The 16111-nt window shown below is 39.7% G+C and overlaps 1 protein-coding gene across 1 annotated transcript; it reads right to left on the minus strand.

Moving 5' to 3' along the window:
- Positions 1-415: 415 nt before the first annotated feature.
- Positions 416-15065, minus strand: LOC150084281 (uncharacterized). The gene is made up of 5 exons (XM_090376171.1): positions 14925-15065; positions 5917-6035; positions 3168-3247; positions 1953-2060; positions 416-558 (listed from the first exon to the last, which is right to left on the minus strand). Exons 1-5 carry the CDS (start codon positions 15063-15065, stop codon positions 416-418), a joined length of 591 nt encoding a protein of 196 aa, XP_090232297.1.
- Positions 15066-16111: the final 1046 nt, after the last annotated feature.

Here is a 16111-nt window from a genome sequence, read left to right on the forward strand (position 1 = left end):
CTCAAGTCTTTAATTGCTTTGGCATTTACCATAAATCGACCAACCTGTATTGACTCACTCTACGTGATATGTTGTGCCCAATCAACACCCTTTTTGTATATTCGTTTTTAATTTTGATTATTTCACACACAAGAGAGAAAGAGAAAACAAACACTTATTCCTATAATTATATAAAATATAATAACCAACAACATTCGCGGAGCCCTTAAAAACAAGGGAACTTTAATTTATTAATCTATAAATAGAAAGAAGTTCTCCTTCATCAATAAATGACAATCGGTTGATAATTTACCAAATATCCTTTTCATCCTTATTTCTTTTTAACAGAAGCTTCCCATGATGCTCGCGCATCTCAGTGCATCCAATAACTTAAAATCGAATCTATAAATGTTTCAAATTAATCACTTCTTCCAACCTACTGATCCTCCGAATCTTCTTGGCACTCCACTTTGTGATTCACGAATTTCATTTGGGTCGTGCTAACGTTCAGGAACTTCATCACTTCCAGTTTTTCGACTTCCGGTATACTGGGGAATCGAGAAATTACGTAAAATTGAGCTGAAAAAGAGAGTATAAATGATAATCGGTAAAAAGTTTTTTGTTTAATTTATTTTATTATTATTGGAGGTAAATATATACGAGGTGTGGCAATAAAGTTCCCGGACTGGTACAATAAAAAGAAAAAAAAAGTGAAGGAGCTTAAAAATGGTTTTATTGTTATTCAAAGTCATCACCACCTAATTGAATGCACTTATTAGACCGTTCTAAAAGTTTCTTAAAAGATTCAGCGAAGGTGTCCAAAGAGACGATGGAATATTTTTCCTTTTGAGGGCAGTTTTCACCTTGGGAAAGAGGAAGAAGCCCGATGGTGCTAGATCAGCACAGTAGGGTGAATGGTTGAGCTGTACAATGCCATGTTTCGTCAGAAATGTCTTCACAACAGGTGCGGAATGGACGAGAGCATTGTTGTGAACAAGATCCAGCTGCCTCAGCCGGGAATGGTAGCTGGTTCTTATTGCACGACAGTCCCTCCACTCCTCTACGAATTCATTGGGAAATACACCCTGTTTGTCCCAAAATGCGATCAGCATCGTCTTGATCCTAGACGAAACTCATTGCTCATTTTGAAGTCTACTGTATTCTCTGACAATTCATCTCTGGATCTTACTAAAACACTCAACAATCATTTCCAGTGACCGTATATTCGAGGAAATAAAGGTTGTCTTGACAAGTCTGGATGAAATCTTTGCATGATGACACTCTTCGTTGCTCCTGCTCATCGTTAAGCTGTGCAGCACAAATTTTGAACAGATCTTTCTGTTCCCTAAATCTTCATCCAGAATTTTTTGAGGAATCGTCTCCTTATTCACATACAACTCATCAGCCATCGTTCTGAGGACCAAACCACGATCTCTTGCTATAATTTCTCGAACTTTTACAACTCTGTCCTGATTTCGAGAGGTTGACGACGCCCACTTCTTGGAGCATGCGAACATCCTCACGTCCATCTTTGTACCACTTATACCATTCAAACACACTGGTACGACTTAACGTTTCATCACTATAAATGGTTTTTAACATTTTTAAAGAAAAATTTGGAAAGTTAACGCTGCTGAGGAAAGTGGTACCACCATCCATTGTGGGAAGTTTGAACTACAACATACCATTTCGTTTATTTTCAAATTCATCGAATATGACCTCAACAGCACCAGTCCGGGAACTTTATTTCCGCACCTCGTGTATTTTAATTTTTTATTTTCTAAACAAATATTAAAATAAATAATTTCTTTCGCTTAATGACAAGGTATCTCAGGCTGTCTGCTGATAATCAAAAGAAACAAAGTTTTCAAATAAAGAAGTTTTTTTTCATTTGCTGGTCTAACGCTCGCGAACACTCCATTAAGTGATATAATTAAATTCAATAGCACTTAGGGAAATAAAATTGTACTCACATATATGCCTGATTTCCTCTCCAAATTGCAAACATATGGACAAGATTTCATGGTTTCCAGGAACCCTCCTTACTACAGCAAAGGATATTTCGAATGGTTCAAGAAAATCTGGAAAACCAAAACAAGAATATTGGAGTCATATGGTACGTGTAAATTCGTTTTTTTTTTCACTGAAAAAAAACTGTATTACAGAGAATTCTTGTATATTATAAAACTAGTTCTAGAAACATTTTTAAGGGGAAAAAATTCCCTGACATCTATTTCCTGCCCTCGTGGGTAGCACAGTTGGCAGAATCGAAGTGGAAAAGACCTGAGTCCGAGTCCTATCGATGACGTGAGGAATTTTTATGGAGCTTTTTCACAATGTGGCTGAGTTAGTCGGTCTCAGGCGAGGGTAGAATGTTTTTTTCTCCCGGAAACTCAGGTTTTGTCTCCAGAAAACAGAAAATCGACCGTGCAATCTACAGACAGTATACACGGAGCAATATGGCCTTAGTTGCTGATGCTGCTCAAACCCAACAACAACGCGTTGCCGTATCTTGCTTATTCTTCCGACCTTGAACCCTCGGATTTCTTCCTCTTTCCTGCCCTGAAGTCCTTTCTTTGTGGAAAACACTTTTCCGCTGATGATGAGGTGATTATTTCTGCTACCGAGTGATGGTTTGAAGGATAGTCAGAGGACTTCTACAAAATTGTGTTGAAATGTGGCATGATTTCAGAACTGGAATGTCAGCTATTATCACATTTTCAGCCTATGATCCATTGGTCGCTGGAAAGCTTTTACAATCAATCATAGCCTCCCCTGATTAGAGAAATCTATTAATGTAAATGAGAGTATATTGATCGAGACCAAATTTTCAACCTATGTCCTGTGGTCCCTGGGAAATTTTCAGCTCCAGTTACCATTTCACAGCCTTCTTTCGCTTCACCCCAAATCCCCTACAATTGGTAGCAATGCGGACTGCTACCAAATGCTCAACGTATATTCTGTTGGCTCCTGGGATAGTTCGGGTTTACTTCCCATTTTTGGAACAAGAGCTCTGGCCCAATTCAGCTGTTTCTTAGAATATTTAAGGAATTAAGGAATTTTAACAATTTCAATGTCGATGGGTTGCTTATTTTGTTATAAATCACGAATTGCTGCTATTTGCTAATGCGCCTGAAATGTAGTGCAATGCGTACATTAACTAACTTGTGAGTAGCAATCATACTTGCCTTCTCTTCCAATTATAAATCGATGATATCCTGTGTCCTTTTGAAATACTCTCATATTCATTCCGAAGATTTCTCCTAGACTGTAAGTAATAAAAGAGATAGAACTTATCACATAACCATTATACTCTATGTAGAATGATTGATTCAGATGTATGCTACATTACACATAAATGAAAGAAAGAATGGAAAAAAAAGAGGTAGTCTGTTGTATGAGTCTGGAGGCGCCTTCTTTGTTAGTCAAAGCTTCAAGAATTCTCTGGCTATCAATGCCAAATACAACATTTTTTGTTTCCATCCCAGGTGGTCACAGATTGTGATAATGGAATTAGATCCTTTTCTCGGCTATTGCAGTCATTTCAGCCATTGAGTTCTATTTGTGTTTTGATAAGACCACTAAAGTTATGAGGCGTCAGTGTATTGTCCCTCTAAACTGTGCTTTTCACTGTCACTTTGCTTCTTTTATTAGTCCAAAAAGAGGAATTTACATAGGTGGAACCGTGCAATCCTCAGTCGAGAAATTCTTCCACTGTATGGAAAAAGCCTATAAGAATTCCACCTGTCTTCAGGGGGATTCGAAATGGACTGTTTTATAGACGATGTCCAGCAACAGCAATCGTAATCACTTGCTTACAGCGAGTGCCAATGCTCTGATGGCACAGATAGTCGGATGAAGGTAACCAATTGCAACTGGCCGTGAGAGGTGTCATTGTCATGCATTAGGTTACAACTGGTAATTCACAGAAAATGAAATAATGTTTCACTCCTTATTCGACTTTCAAATTTTCAAGTAGCTTTAACCTAACAAGAAGGTGCTTTCGGACCCATTTTCATACCAACTTTATTCTTAGTCACCCAAGGTACTCCCAAAGTTCTGTGGAATGTTGGAGAGTTCTGGGAAGTGTAAATGTATCATAACAAATATTCTGAAGATCTAAAAAATAGAAAGAAAGAAAGAAAATTGGACCGTTTAATGATTTCCCGAGGCTGGGCAAACTTCACACGAACTTATATAAGGAGAAGAATCCATGTTGTATTCATTCCATATCTTACATTCATATTCTTATTGATCAATAAAAAAAAAGTACAATGTTAACTTTTAATGTGCAATGAATTCTCAATGTCTGGCTACACAAACGTATGGAAAATCCTTGCAAGAAATTCTCACCGAGGGGATTTTCATTAAAAGGTTTTCCTGTAGTAAAATTCTTGCAGTGAGAAAGTTATTGCTTAAGGATTGATCACCGGATCCAAGTCCTTTCATGTTGTGAAAAAGACCCATAAAAACACCACAACCAACTTTTCATAGGGTCATGCCTAAGTTTGCATACATAATTGGCTTCGAGATCACGAAGGGGTTTTCAACGTATCTGTTAACCCATTGTAGTCCATCCTCCAGCCCATAACAGAAACTTAGAGTGGAATAGGCTGGTTGGTTTTTTTTGGTATTTATTGATGGAATAGGCAGGAGACAACTCATATGTATATTACTGTAAGGTTTGAATCATGGACGCGAAACAATTCTACTCTTATTGTCCTACACATGGTCTCTGATGTCCTGTTTCTAATAGTTTCGTTTTACTTACACTTGGTTGTGCAATTTTGGGTGGGTTGAGTTCCTGGCCAGCTGAAGCTAGGTATTGCTCTAGTTCTGATTCTGAGTACTGGATATCAAGGGCTACCATGTGGTAGAGAACTGATGATGATCGCTCAAGGACTTGGATCCTCTGATTATTCGCTGGGCCAATAGCGGGCGCCCATGCCTTATCGATGTTCGTGGTGAACTTAGGTTGTCTTGACTTTGGTGAGCCGATAGACGGAAAACGATGAAACGGCTGACCATGGACTTTAACCAGAAGATGACCAGAGGTGTTTCCAAGACCACAATCCAACGAACCTTCCTCCGTATGGGCCACCAAGTAGGCGCCCGGTCAACTTACCCATGTTTACGGCCACCCATTCCCAACGACGCCTAAAGTTTGCATCTGAACGGCATCATTGGACCATTGACGACTGAAAAATTGCTTTTCCGATGAATTGCGTTTCGTCTTATGCCGTGTGGACCGTGGATGGAAGGTACAGCGACAAACTGCGGAGAGGATTCGCTCTGATGTCCTGGTCGAACAGAAACAGGTAGGTTACGGAAGTGTTTTGGCATGGGAGATGTTTTCTTGGGAATTTCTTGGAGCCCTCGTGCCCCTAAACTGCCCTCAATGCTAAAAACCACCTATCCATTGTGGCTGATGAGTATATCCCTTCGGAGCCATTGCCATCTCGGATGACACAGGCGTGTTCCCACAAGATAATGCCCCTGCCAGGTTGTAGGTATTGTTCGAGAGTGGTTCGCCGAACACAAAAGCGACTTCCAGGTGCTCCCTTAGTCGTGGAATTCTCCTGATATGAATTCCATAGAACATCTCTGGGATTACGTGGATCGACAGATCTGGCGTTTGAATCTTCCATCGCAGACTATTGCAGATCTATAGTACGCAATCTTGGCAACATGGTGCTACATACCTTCTGCAATATTCATAGACCTTATGAAGTCCATGCCTCGTCGTGTGGCCTCGGTACTGGTGGATAGAGGAGGACATTCCCACTATTGGGTCGGTGATCATAACGTTTTGATTCGACAGTGGGTGTGAGAAAGGGAGAGAGAGAGAGAGAGAGAGAGAGAAGGGGGGGGGGGAGAATAATAAATATTAAATGTTTCTAAAATTTTATCTTTTCAATAGTTGGAAACTTCACTTACTAGTAGATTACTATATCCGAGTGAGAATCCACTGATGTTATCAGTGCACTGAAACACGTGCCATACAAATTAATCATATTAGGTTGCGATCCACCAACATAATACCAGTATCCATCGAGCTGTAAAGAAATAAATTACCATGTGATTTCATTTATACATAAAGGGAACATAAATAATAATGGCGACTTTCCTTCCATTGCAGTTTGAATTTGTATTCTCCCCTTTCATTTTCTGTACAATTCTAAAAATTATTTTAACTGGTGTACTTTCTCTTAATCGTCTGGTCTTGCCAGGCGATCACGGGGAAATACACTAAACTAATTGAGGCCACAGAATGTGCAGACGATGTGTGTATAAATATGATGAGAACTGATTAAATGAGAGTGGCCTGGTGAGGCGAGCTGCAATAAGTCTTCCTAAGACGGCCTAGATGGGATTGAGATCGAATGAGGGTATCGTCCGTATAGTTGTTATATTTTTTCACTACATGGCCGAGTTAGCCGGTCTCATGAGAGGACAGCATGATTTTTTCGCCCAGAAACTGGGGTTTTTCTGTCCAGCAAATCTACCACAGAACACACTGAATTTACAGACAGACATGTTATGTACGGCGCAATATGGTCTAAGTGGCAGATGAGCTTAAAACCTTACAACAACCAACCAACCTTTCTCAATTTGGAACTGGTCGAAGATTCCATCCTTGATTGGTGTTAATTTGCATTCTCATCAGGTGATTTCAGCTGGTATTACTTTTAAAACATGCTGCTGATATAAAATGTGGTTCTGAGATGGACGATCGATCCATTCTTGGCTTTCAATGGTTGTATGTGTTATTCTATTTTTGGCGTTCAATTTCATAATGTTCCAAAACGGTCGCATATCTTTGTTCCTGATGAGACTGTACCGGACCGTGTCAATGTACCTCTGATACGAATAAGCTCTCCTAATTCGCTGCTTAACTTTCTAACGAAGTAGCTCAAACTTTGAGAGGTGCTACCTGTTCCCTGTTGTTTTGTACCTCTCGAAGAATTTTTTTGAAAAATCATGAAAATCAAAATCAGTCCTTCGAAGACGAGCATGGAAGGTGTTATTGTCACAGTGGCTAATGGGATGAAGTCGTTAAGAACTATGAGAACGGTTTGGATTAGATTGTCTGTAAGGAGCCCTACATTTTCGAGGTCAGTCATGGATCTGAGATCAAGAGCCCCATGTAGACATGTTAGTAACTTATGAAGCTCGGATCCTCCTCAATTCCCAGCGTTGTCAGCCTGGCTTTAAAGGCCCCGTGTCCAGTCAGTAAATAGGTGGTGTATAAGCCAGGTTTAAACCAAGTTAGGGGACTGGGGTACATCCTGTTGATGTCCGGAATGAATTTCCTGGTGATATTTCCCTTATTTGAGTAGGCCAAGCGCTCCTGCCAAACTTGCACCAGGTGTTTTTGCAGTCTTATCTTTTCATTTTTTCGTGGTGCATTAACGTCAAAAGTATAGCCATGGTATGTACGGGGTATGCCTTTCTTTATGTGGTAGTTCATTCCCCTGCGCATGATCTCTAAGTCAAGGGGGAGAGCCCCGGCCAAGACCTGCAGTGCGTGGGTACTGGTTGTTCTACAAGCACGTGTAACTGTCAGTAGGATGGTTCTTTGCGTTGCATCAAGGATGCGTCGGTTTACTACAGTTGCTCTAATGTGTATAAAACAATGACAGGATGCGTTGGTTTAATTCCCAGTCCCGCCTGGCGATCCTAGCCACCAATCCAGAGTATCTTTTAATTTTGGCTCTGATATAAGTTAGATGGTGTTTAAAGGAAAGAATGCCATTCAGTATAACCCCTAAACATTTTAATTGGGTCACTAGTTTTATTGTGGTAGATCCCACCTTTATTTGTGGCAGCCTACGTATATCAAGCTTGCCTTTTAGCAGGATGGAGGACGACTTTGTTGTTGATATCGTCAGGCAGTGGGTTCTGGTCCAGTTTTGCAATATCAGCATTGCCTGATTGGCCTTTTCCTCTAGTTGAGCCCTGCTATCCGCAGCAATGGTGAGGACCAAATCATCGGCAAAGGCCTGAGAGCGCATATCGCCGAGGTGCAAAGCCAAGAACCCGTCCAGAACCATGTTCCAAAGGAGTGGCCCCAGAACAGAACCCTGGGGACATCACGGTTCACTCTACCATAAAGTGCTTCCACGATGATGCGTCTCTCGGAGAGATATGACCTAATTATGGAGTATAAGTTGGCCGGCACGTATGCGTGCCTTAGTCTTGCCAGGACGCTCGGCCACCAAATGGTGTCGTACGCCCCAGCGAAGTCAACGGAGATGACTAGTAGATATTTATTATTACAGTTTGCTGCTGATTCCGATAGGCTACGCAAGGCCTCCACAGTAGAAAGAACCCTGCTTGAATCTTAACGGGTTCACACTTGTAGGTAGAAGTAATTTGTTTTGTAGAGACGGGATACACTTAAACAAAGGTGGTGCAAAAGTTTTTGCCAGTATTATTGAGGATACCTTAAAGGTACAGGGAAACTGCTAGTTAGGCGGGATGTGGGTAATACTGACACGCGTTTATCTGATAATATTGGTCAAAGTAACTCTTGCACATACCATAAGAGTTCTTATCTGTTATCCCAACTGGACTGACTGGTTGGACTGGACGAACTGGGACTCAATCCACACTGTGATGTGCGTCATTAAACTGGAACCACGTGGTGGTCCACCACAAATGGACATGCCACTCTGGGCAATACTCACGCTTAAGTGTCATCAATATGTGTCTTCAATATGTGCCCTAAACTACCATCAACTCACCAGACCAGCATGGGCTCGAAAATGCCAGGGCCTTTGCCAAAATGGATATTAAACCATGTAAATACAGACTTTCACTCACCATGAGGCACCGCACTAGGTCAGGATTGAGCCCTGCGAGAGTGGATCCATCACAATTGAACAGTCCAAATCATGTGTCAACACTAGTATCTTCCTCACTAGGTCAGGATTGGGCCCTGCAAGTGTGGTATCTACTACATTTGGACGGTCCATAAACACGTAATGACTAAGTGACATACCTAGATATCCCTCACACTAGGTCAGGATTGGGCCCTGCAAGTGTGGGATGGCTTACCACGTAATACTAAGCTTATAACCATGTTAAAGGAAGGGAGAAAGGAGGAAAAAAAAAAAAAAAAAAAAAAAAAAAGAGAATCTGGCTGCCTCCTCGTGGCGCGGTACGGGAGCGGGGGGTCGGGACTAGTTCTCCGCGGCCCCCTGCTGCTAAATGCCAGATGCCAGCCACAAACAACATACACAACACATTACACACACTAATGACAATTATAAATAGTAACCGCGATAGATAACTTAAATTCCGTAAAGGCTCGCGTACTTATCACTCACTAAATACTTACTATAATTATAAATCACACTCAAATCTTAAATCTTACATTCAACCTAAACTTAAACTAAAATTAAATTAAACCTAACTCTACCTCAAACCCGACTTAACTTCAGCTTAACTTAAAACTAAATTAAATTAGGAAACATCAACCATAAATTAAACTTATAACTTTAATTAAACAGTAACTCAAATCTAAGCTTAAACTTAAACCTAAACTACAACCTAAACTTAAACTCATCTATAACTTAAATTTAAACCTAAACCGAACCTACACTAATGTCAAAACCAGCTTCATAATTACTTAACTCAAACCCAAACTTGCCCACTAAATTAACTAACACTCAACTTAAACACACAACAGAACTTAAACTTTACTCAAACTTAACTTAACCCTAACCTAAAACTAAACACTAAACATTAACTTAAATTAACTAAAACACATTCAAACGATTTGATCTAAACTTCAACTTTAAACTTAACTTTAAACTTAAATTTTAATTAGATGAACTAAAAAAACGATTCTGCTGGCACACAATTAAGCTTAACGAACGGCGGACATAGGGGACACCCTGGAAACCGCCAGTAAACTACAAAAAAATACTTTGATACTTTGACACTATCCCAACTGGACATATTATCTGGATCTTCTGAGGGGCAGAAACGTTTCAAGTGAGCGGGTAGCTAATGCCAGGGAAGAGAGCCTAAAAATCTTCAAGGGTTGTGTTAGGGTTGTTAAATATACAAGAACAGTAAATCTTAATTGTTTATACAGTAATGTTAGAAGTGTCGTCAATAAAATGAGCGAATTCGAACTGCTGGTTAAAACAAGTAACGCGGACATAATAGGGCTTATGGATACGTGGTACCACCCTTGAATAGGGGATGATGAGTTTCAGTACGGCTTGTATAATGTATTTAGGAAGGATAGGGTAGATAGAAGGGGTGGTGGGGTAATGCTTCTTATCAGAAGCAGCCTGAGTGCGACGATAGCTTTCCCGGATTCAGACGTTTCACGTGCTAGTATAGAATCTGTATGGTGTGAGATAGTTGGAAACAAAGGTATAATGCGAGTAGGAGTAATCTACAGACCAAGTGATTGTGAAGATTATGACGAAAGCAAATGGAACGGGCAAGTAAGCATCAATGTCTTATTATGGGTGATTTCAATTTGTCTCTAATTGATTGGAGTAAATGGTAAGGAAACTCGACATGGGAAACAAATTTTTAAATCAACTAGATGACTGTTATTTGTATCAACATGTCAGGGAAAGTACTAGAGAAAAGAATATCCTAGACCTCATCATCACACATGAATCAGATGACATAACAGGGCTGACAGTAGAGGAACCAGTTGCAGGAAGTGATCACAGAGTTCTACGGTGGGTGACGATGAGAGAGGTAGCAGCAGTAAAAGGCAAAGGAATGGGTTTTAATTTCAGAAAAGGAAATTACAATGCCTTAAGGTACTACATGGCCTCTATTAACTGGGTAGATATCGCACAGAGAATGAACACATTTGAACTGTGGTATGCTTTTAAAACATTAATCTTGAATGCGTATATACCATTATAAAAAATACATCACGAGGAGGGTTCCAAGTTGGATTAATAGTGCAGTTGCCACATTACTTGAGCAGAAAAAGGTGGCATGGAAAAGTTACAGAGCAATAAAAAGTACTGAACCTATAACAGCTACAAGATGATCTGTAATAGAGCCACAGAAAAGGTTCGACAGGCAAAGGCAGTTTATGAGAAATCACTAGCAAACAGAGCAAAGAGGGGGGGGGGGGAGATAAGGAATTCTTCACATATATAAATGCCAAGAAGAGCAGGACAAACCAGATCGGACTTTTACGTAAGGGAATAGTATTAAATACACCAGCTGCCGTTGCAGATGAACTCAACAGTTATTTTTCATCGATATTTACAGAAGAAAAACATTTTGTAGCAATGGGAAATTGTGGGAGCGAAGTTGAAAAATATGTAATTAATGATATAGAAATTTCGCAAGATTATTAAATGAAAAAACTTTCGAGCCTACAGGCCAGTAAGGCTCCTAGAGTTGATGGAATATATCCTATAATCTTAAGGGAGGTGGCAAGTGAGTGCATTGAACCATTGAGGTTAATTATGCGAGCATCACTAGACTCTGGGGAGATTCCGTTGGATTGGAAAAGTGCCAATGTATCTCCCATACATAAGGGCGGCTCTAAGAGTGAAATGGAAAATTATCGACCTGTCAGTCTGACTTCAGTGGTAGGGAAAATCATGGAGGCAATGATCAAGGGTGGAATTCAGGATCATTTGGATAGAATTGAAATTCTCAAGGATACTCATCATGGTTTTGTAAAGGGAAAATCATGTTTAACAAATCTGGTTCGCTATTTTGAAAGGGTCACTCACGAGCTGGATTTAGGGAATAATTTCGACATTGTTTATTTAGATTTCAGCAAAGCTTTTGACTCAATCCCACATGAGCGGTTGCTTTATAAGCTGGAACAGGTTGGAATCACTGGGATAATCCTTAGATGGATAGCAGGATGGCTTCAGGGCAAGAGGCAGAGGATTGTGATAAATGGCTATTCCTCAGATTGGGTTGAAGTAAGAAATGGGGTTCCCCAGGGATCAGTATTAGCACCACTGTTGTTTTTAATTTTCATAAAAGACATCGTTGAAGGGATAGAGGGCGTGATGTCTAAACTTTCAGATGATGTTAAAATTGGTAGAGTAGTTAATGATCACTGTCAAGCTGAGCTTCTTCAGAGAGACCTAGATAGACTTCCGGAATGGTCAGAAAAATGGCAGCTATGCTTTAATCCAACAAAGTGTAAGGTATTACACCTGGAAAACAGTAGTCCCAAAATAACTTATTCACTTGGTGGAGTTCAAATAAAATCAGTACTGGAGGAAAGGGACTTGGGCGTTACGATACGGTCAGACATGAAATTCTCTGAGCATTGTAAACAGGTTGTCCTATCGATAGGACACCAAAAGCCGTTATATTAGGCTTTTGTTAGACCACACTTGGAATACTGTGTTCAAGTATGGAGATCGCATCTAAAGAAAGACATCGAGCTTCTTGAAAGAGTGCAAAGACGGGTAACTCGCCTGGTGAGATCGGCAAAAGGGCGTTCTTATGAAGAAAGACTTCGAATATGTGGGTTGCAGAGTTTGGAAACTAGACACCATAGAGGAGATTTGATTGAGGTGTTTAAGGCTCTGAGAGGCATCAGTAAAATGAATGAGGACGAAATTTTCAAGATTATAAATGATGCTAGAACTAGGGGACAAATTCAAGTTACGGGGGGAAATGTTTAGATTGGACTGCAGGAAGTTTTATTTTAGCCAGCGAGTTATAAATTACTGGAATTAGTTGCCTTCATGGGTGGTAGAGGCCGACAGTTTGGGGAAATTCAAAGGTCATCTGGATAGTACCTTCGGGCGAGGGAAGCGCATAGGATGATAGGTTTAATTTCCTTTTCTTTTATTAATTATTATTATTTTATTTTTTATCATTGTTTTATTCGGTTTTTGTTTTTTTGTCTAGTGCAGCATAAGCCATTGGTTTTCTTGCACCATGCGGCCATTACTAATACTAAAACTGTTCCGATTGAAATCTACTTCCAGTTTCTCCTAAAATACATGTGTTTCACCAAAAACTTGCCATCGAAAGACTTTGGGAATAGTTGATTAGCACGACCGTCTGAGGACATGCGACTCAGAATAGTTCACACTTTCCTGCCTGATATCACTTCCCATGTGACACTTGGCGTTTATCCTGCATCTGGCAAAACATCTGTACAGGATATACAGTACTGAGATCTACTTTTCTAATCCGTTTGTAGACATTAGATACTAGAAACAGAAACCTAACTACAGCGAAACTTGGCCCAACTGCAAAAATAAATCTGTCATAAACAAAAAACAGCCTATAAAAATTGCTCTCATAAGACCATGGCCCATATAGCCAGTGTCCGTTGAGACGGTTGCATAGTTTTCTCCAATGTGTTTAATTTCTTAAAAACAACAAACCGACCTCAAAATACAAGACGTTTACAGGAAAGTTATTTTATTTTATTGCAATAGAATATTGCACTGCGATCAATTTATTATTTGTTTTACTAAATAACGGAGATCATTTAAATGGGTCGATGCCTAACTTGTCAGCGCTTGAAGATAATTGGTTAAAGGAGTTACTTGCCTATGTCACTGCTAACATAGATTTGTTGTGGAGTATTGAACTGCAATTTTAATTTCTGGTATGCCTTAGTAATACAGTTTATTAATGGCTATACAAAGTTTTGTAAGATCCAACTAAGAACTCTTTCCACAAGAGGATGTAGATTAAGGAATTTACGAAGAGATGTATATTCTTTAAATTTTTAGGAGCATCAGCGACTAAGGCCATATTCCTCCATATATACTGTCTGTATATTGCGTGGTTCTGTGGTCGATTTTCTGTTTGCTGGACGAAAAACCCGAATTTCCAGGAGAAAAAATCATGTACACTCGCCTGAGACCGACTAACTCATATGAAAAAGGACCATAAAAATTCCTCGCTCCACTCGAACTGACGTATTTTCCACCCGTTGTGGGGAGGATGACGATTCTGCTGACTGTGCTACCCACGAGGGCGTATTGAGTTATAAAAATTATTGTACCAGTCGGTTGTAGCCTCATTCTGTATAGCAATGGGCAGACTAGGTTTGCTATCTAGTGAGGCTGTACCTTACTTGTACAGTAATGTTTCATAACTCTCTTGGCGTGAGGCTTTTGCCTTAAATTTACTTGAGTTTCACTGGGTTTCACTGATCTTCACAATGCCTACCTGCCCACCAATGAGCAAAGTCGAAACCGGCAGGTCTGGTTAATGATATACACTTTTAGAAGATATCAATATACTTCTTGGAGCATTTTTTTTTATTTAGAGTAGTGCAACACCTAGGCAACTCATGGCGAAGGGTGTCCCTAATATGAGACCGATGCACGAAGTAGCAAACCTAGTATGCTCACTGCCAAGCGTTAAAATAGTAGACACCATGAACAGACATCACGTGTATGGTTAAAACACAACGTAAATATAACATAAAAGACATAACACAGGCCCTCACTTGTTGAAATAATCACCGTCCTCCCAACACCAGGCGAAAAAGTCCTCAGTTCGAATCCCATCAATGACGCGAGCAATATTTATGGGCTGTTTTCACGATATGGTCGAGTTAATCGGTCTCAGGCGAGGAATTGCATGTTTTTCATCCAGTAAACAGGCAGATCGACCTCAGTTTATATACACAATATACTGACGCCTCATCACCTTAGTTCCTTTTGGCTCTTAAAACACATTACATCAAAAATAAAAACACAGATCTCACGTTACTTATTGAAAATATTCAGACTAAAATTATAAATGGTCTAGATGGTTATAAAATGTGGTTATATTTGCTATGGAAATTATAGTCCATTCTGGGGTCTTCGAGAGATTGGTTCAGGATCCCAAAATGACCCGCGCTGGCTAATCGAACTAATACAAGCCTGTGAAGGCAGAAATTTTCTTTTCTAAGCACACCCAATGTTATGGAAAAGAAACTAAAGCAAACTAATGATTGGTGTTACCTGAGTTCTGTCCAAATCGATAGTCGCATGCCCATCAGTAGGACAAGTTCCTTTCTTTGATATTGGAATGTCAGACTGCACTTGAAGTAATCGTGCAGGAATCAGAGCCAACAGAAGAGCAATCTTCAGTAAGAGGAACATTTTCAGCTTGTAAATGTGTGAATTAACAACAGCTGCCTTTAGTTTATAACAGATGCTTGCTGTTTATAAACGATTCGACTCACTTTCCTTTTCTCTTATGATGGTGATCTGCGCATGCTTCAAAAGTGCTTTTCCCCCAACAAGTTGAAACACAACAGCTGTTAGCAAGGCAAGTTCTTAATAGATCCTTCTAGATGCAGGTGAAGCTTCTTTTTGGTGTTGTCTATATTTATGACTACGAAAGTAAATCATAAATCATTCGAAAGGCTCAACCAGGCTGTAGTAGTTGTTGAAGGCTGCTAGGAATCGTGTTTCTTAATTTTTAAAGATTTTATTCAAATAGGACCAAATTGTTTACCAATTAAAATATTTTCAATTACGTAAGAAATTTTTAGAATATTCCAGAAAGATGTAGAAGACTCTTGAATGTGATAAAAATCGTAGAAGATTCCTGAACGTTGTGGATGATTCTAGAATATTTTAGAAAGTGGGAGTAACGTTTCAATATTATGAAAGATTGTGGATTATGGTAGAGTTTTTGCAATAATATAAATTGAGGAGTAAGAGCTATAACTTATAAAATCGAACACCCGTCATTCAGAAAGAGTGTTTGGTGTAAGTTTTGTCTTACACCAAACAGAAATAAGGAACTGAGTGTTAAAAAAAAGAAGTGCTATTATAACTCTGTTTAACTACCATTTGACTATTCAAGAAGACTGGCAGTTTAAAGGACAAACCACGATCAGAATAACCGCATGTAACAACGGAAGCACACGATAAAACCATAACACTGATTTCTAAACTCAATAGACCACTTACTGCACCTGAAATCCGAGCAGCTGAGTTCAATGGGAACAGAGAAATACCGTGTCTTCATCCACTGTAAAACTTCGTCTTAAACAAGGAGGACTTCATGGTCGTGTAGCGATCCAGAAAATCGAAAGAAACGGTTGGCTTGGACTAAGGCCCATTAACATTGGACAGTTAAAAGAGTGGAAAAACTATTGTGGACGGATGAATCCAAATCCAAGCTCAGCGTTTGTGAG

The sequence above is a fragment of the Mastigoproctus giganteus genome, chromosome 6 (genome assembly GCF_048544385.1).
Source record: "Mastigoproctus giganteus isolate SK-2022 chromosome 6, ASM4854438v1, whole genome shotgun sequence".
NCBI lineage: Eukaryota > Metazoa > Arthropoda > Arachnida > Uropygi > Thelyphonidae > Mastigoproctus > Mastigoproctus giganteus.

Coding starts and splice junctions, on each gene's coding strand:
- LOC150084281 (XM_090376171.1), bottom strand. CDS start 15,065: ATGTTCCTCTTACTGAAGATTGCTCTTCTGTTGGCTCTGATTCCTGCA. Junction 6,036..14,924: donor TCGATTTGGACAGAACTCAG/GTAACACCAATC, acceptor ATTTCTTTACAG/CTCGATGGATACTGGTATTA. Junction 559..1,952: donor AGAGGAAATCAGGCATATAT/GTGAGTACAATT, acceptor TCTCTTTTTCAG/CTCAATTTTACGTAATTTCT.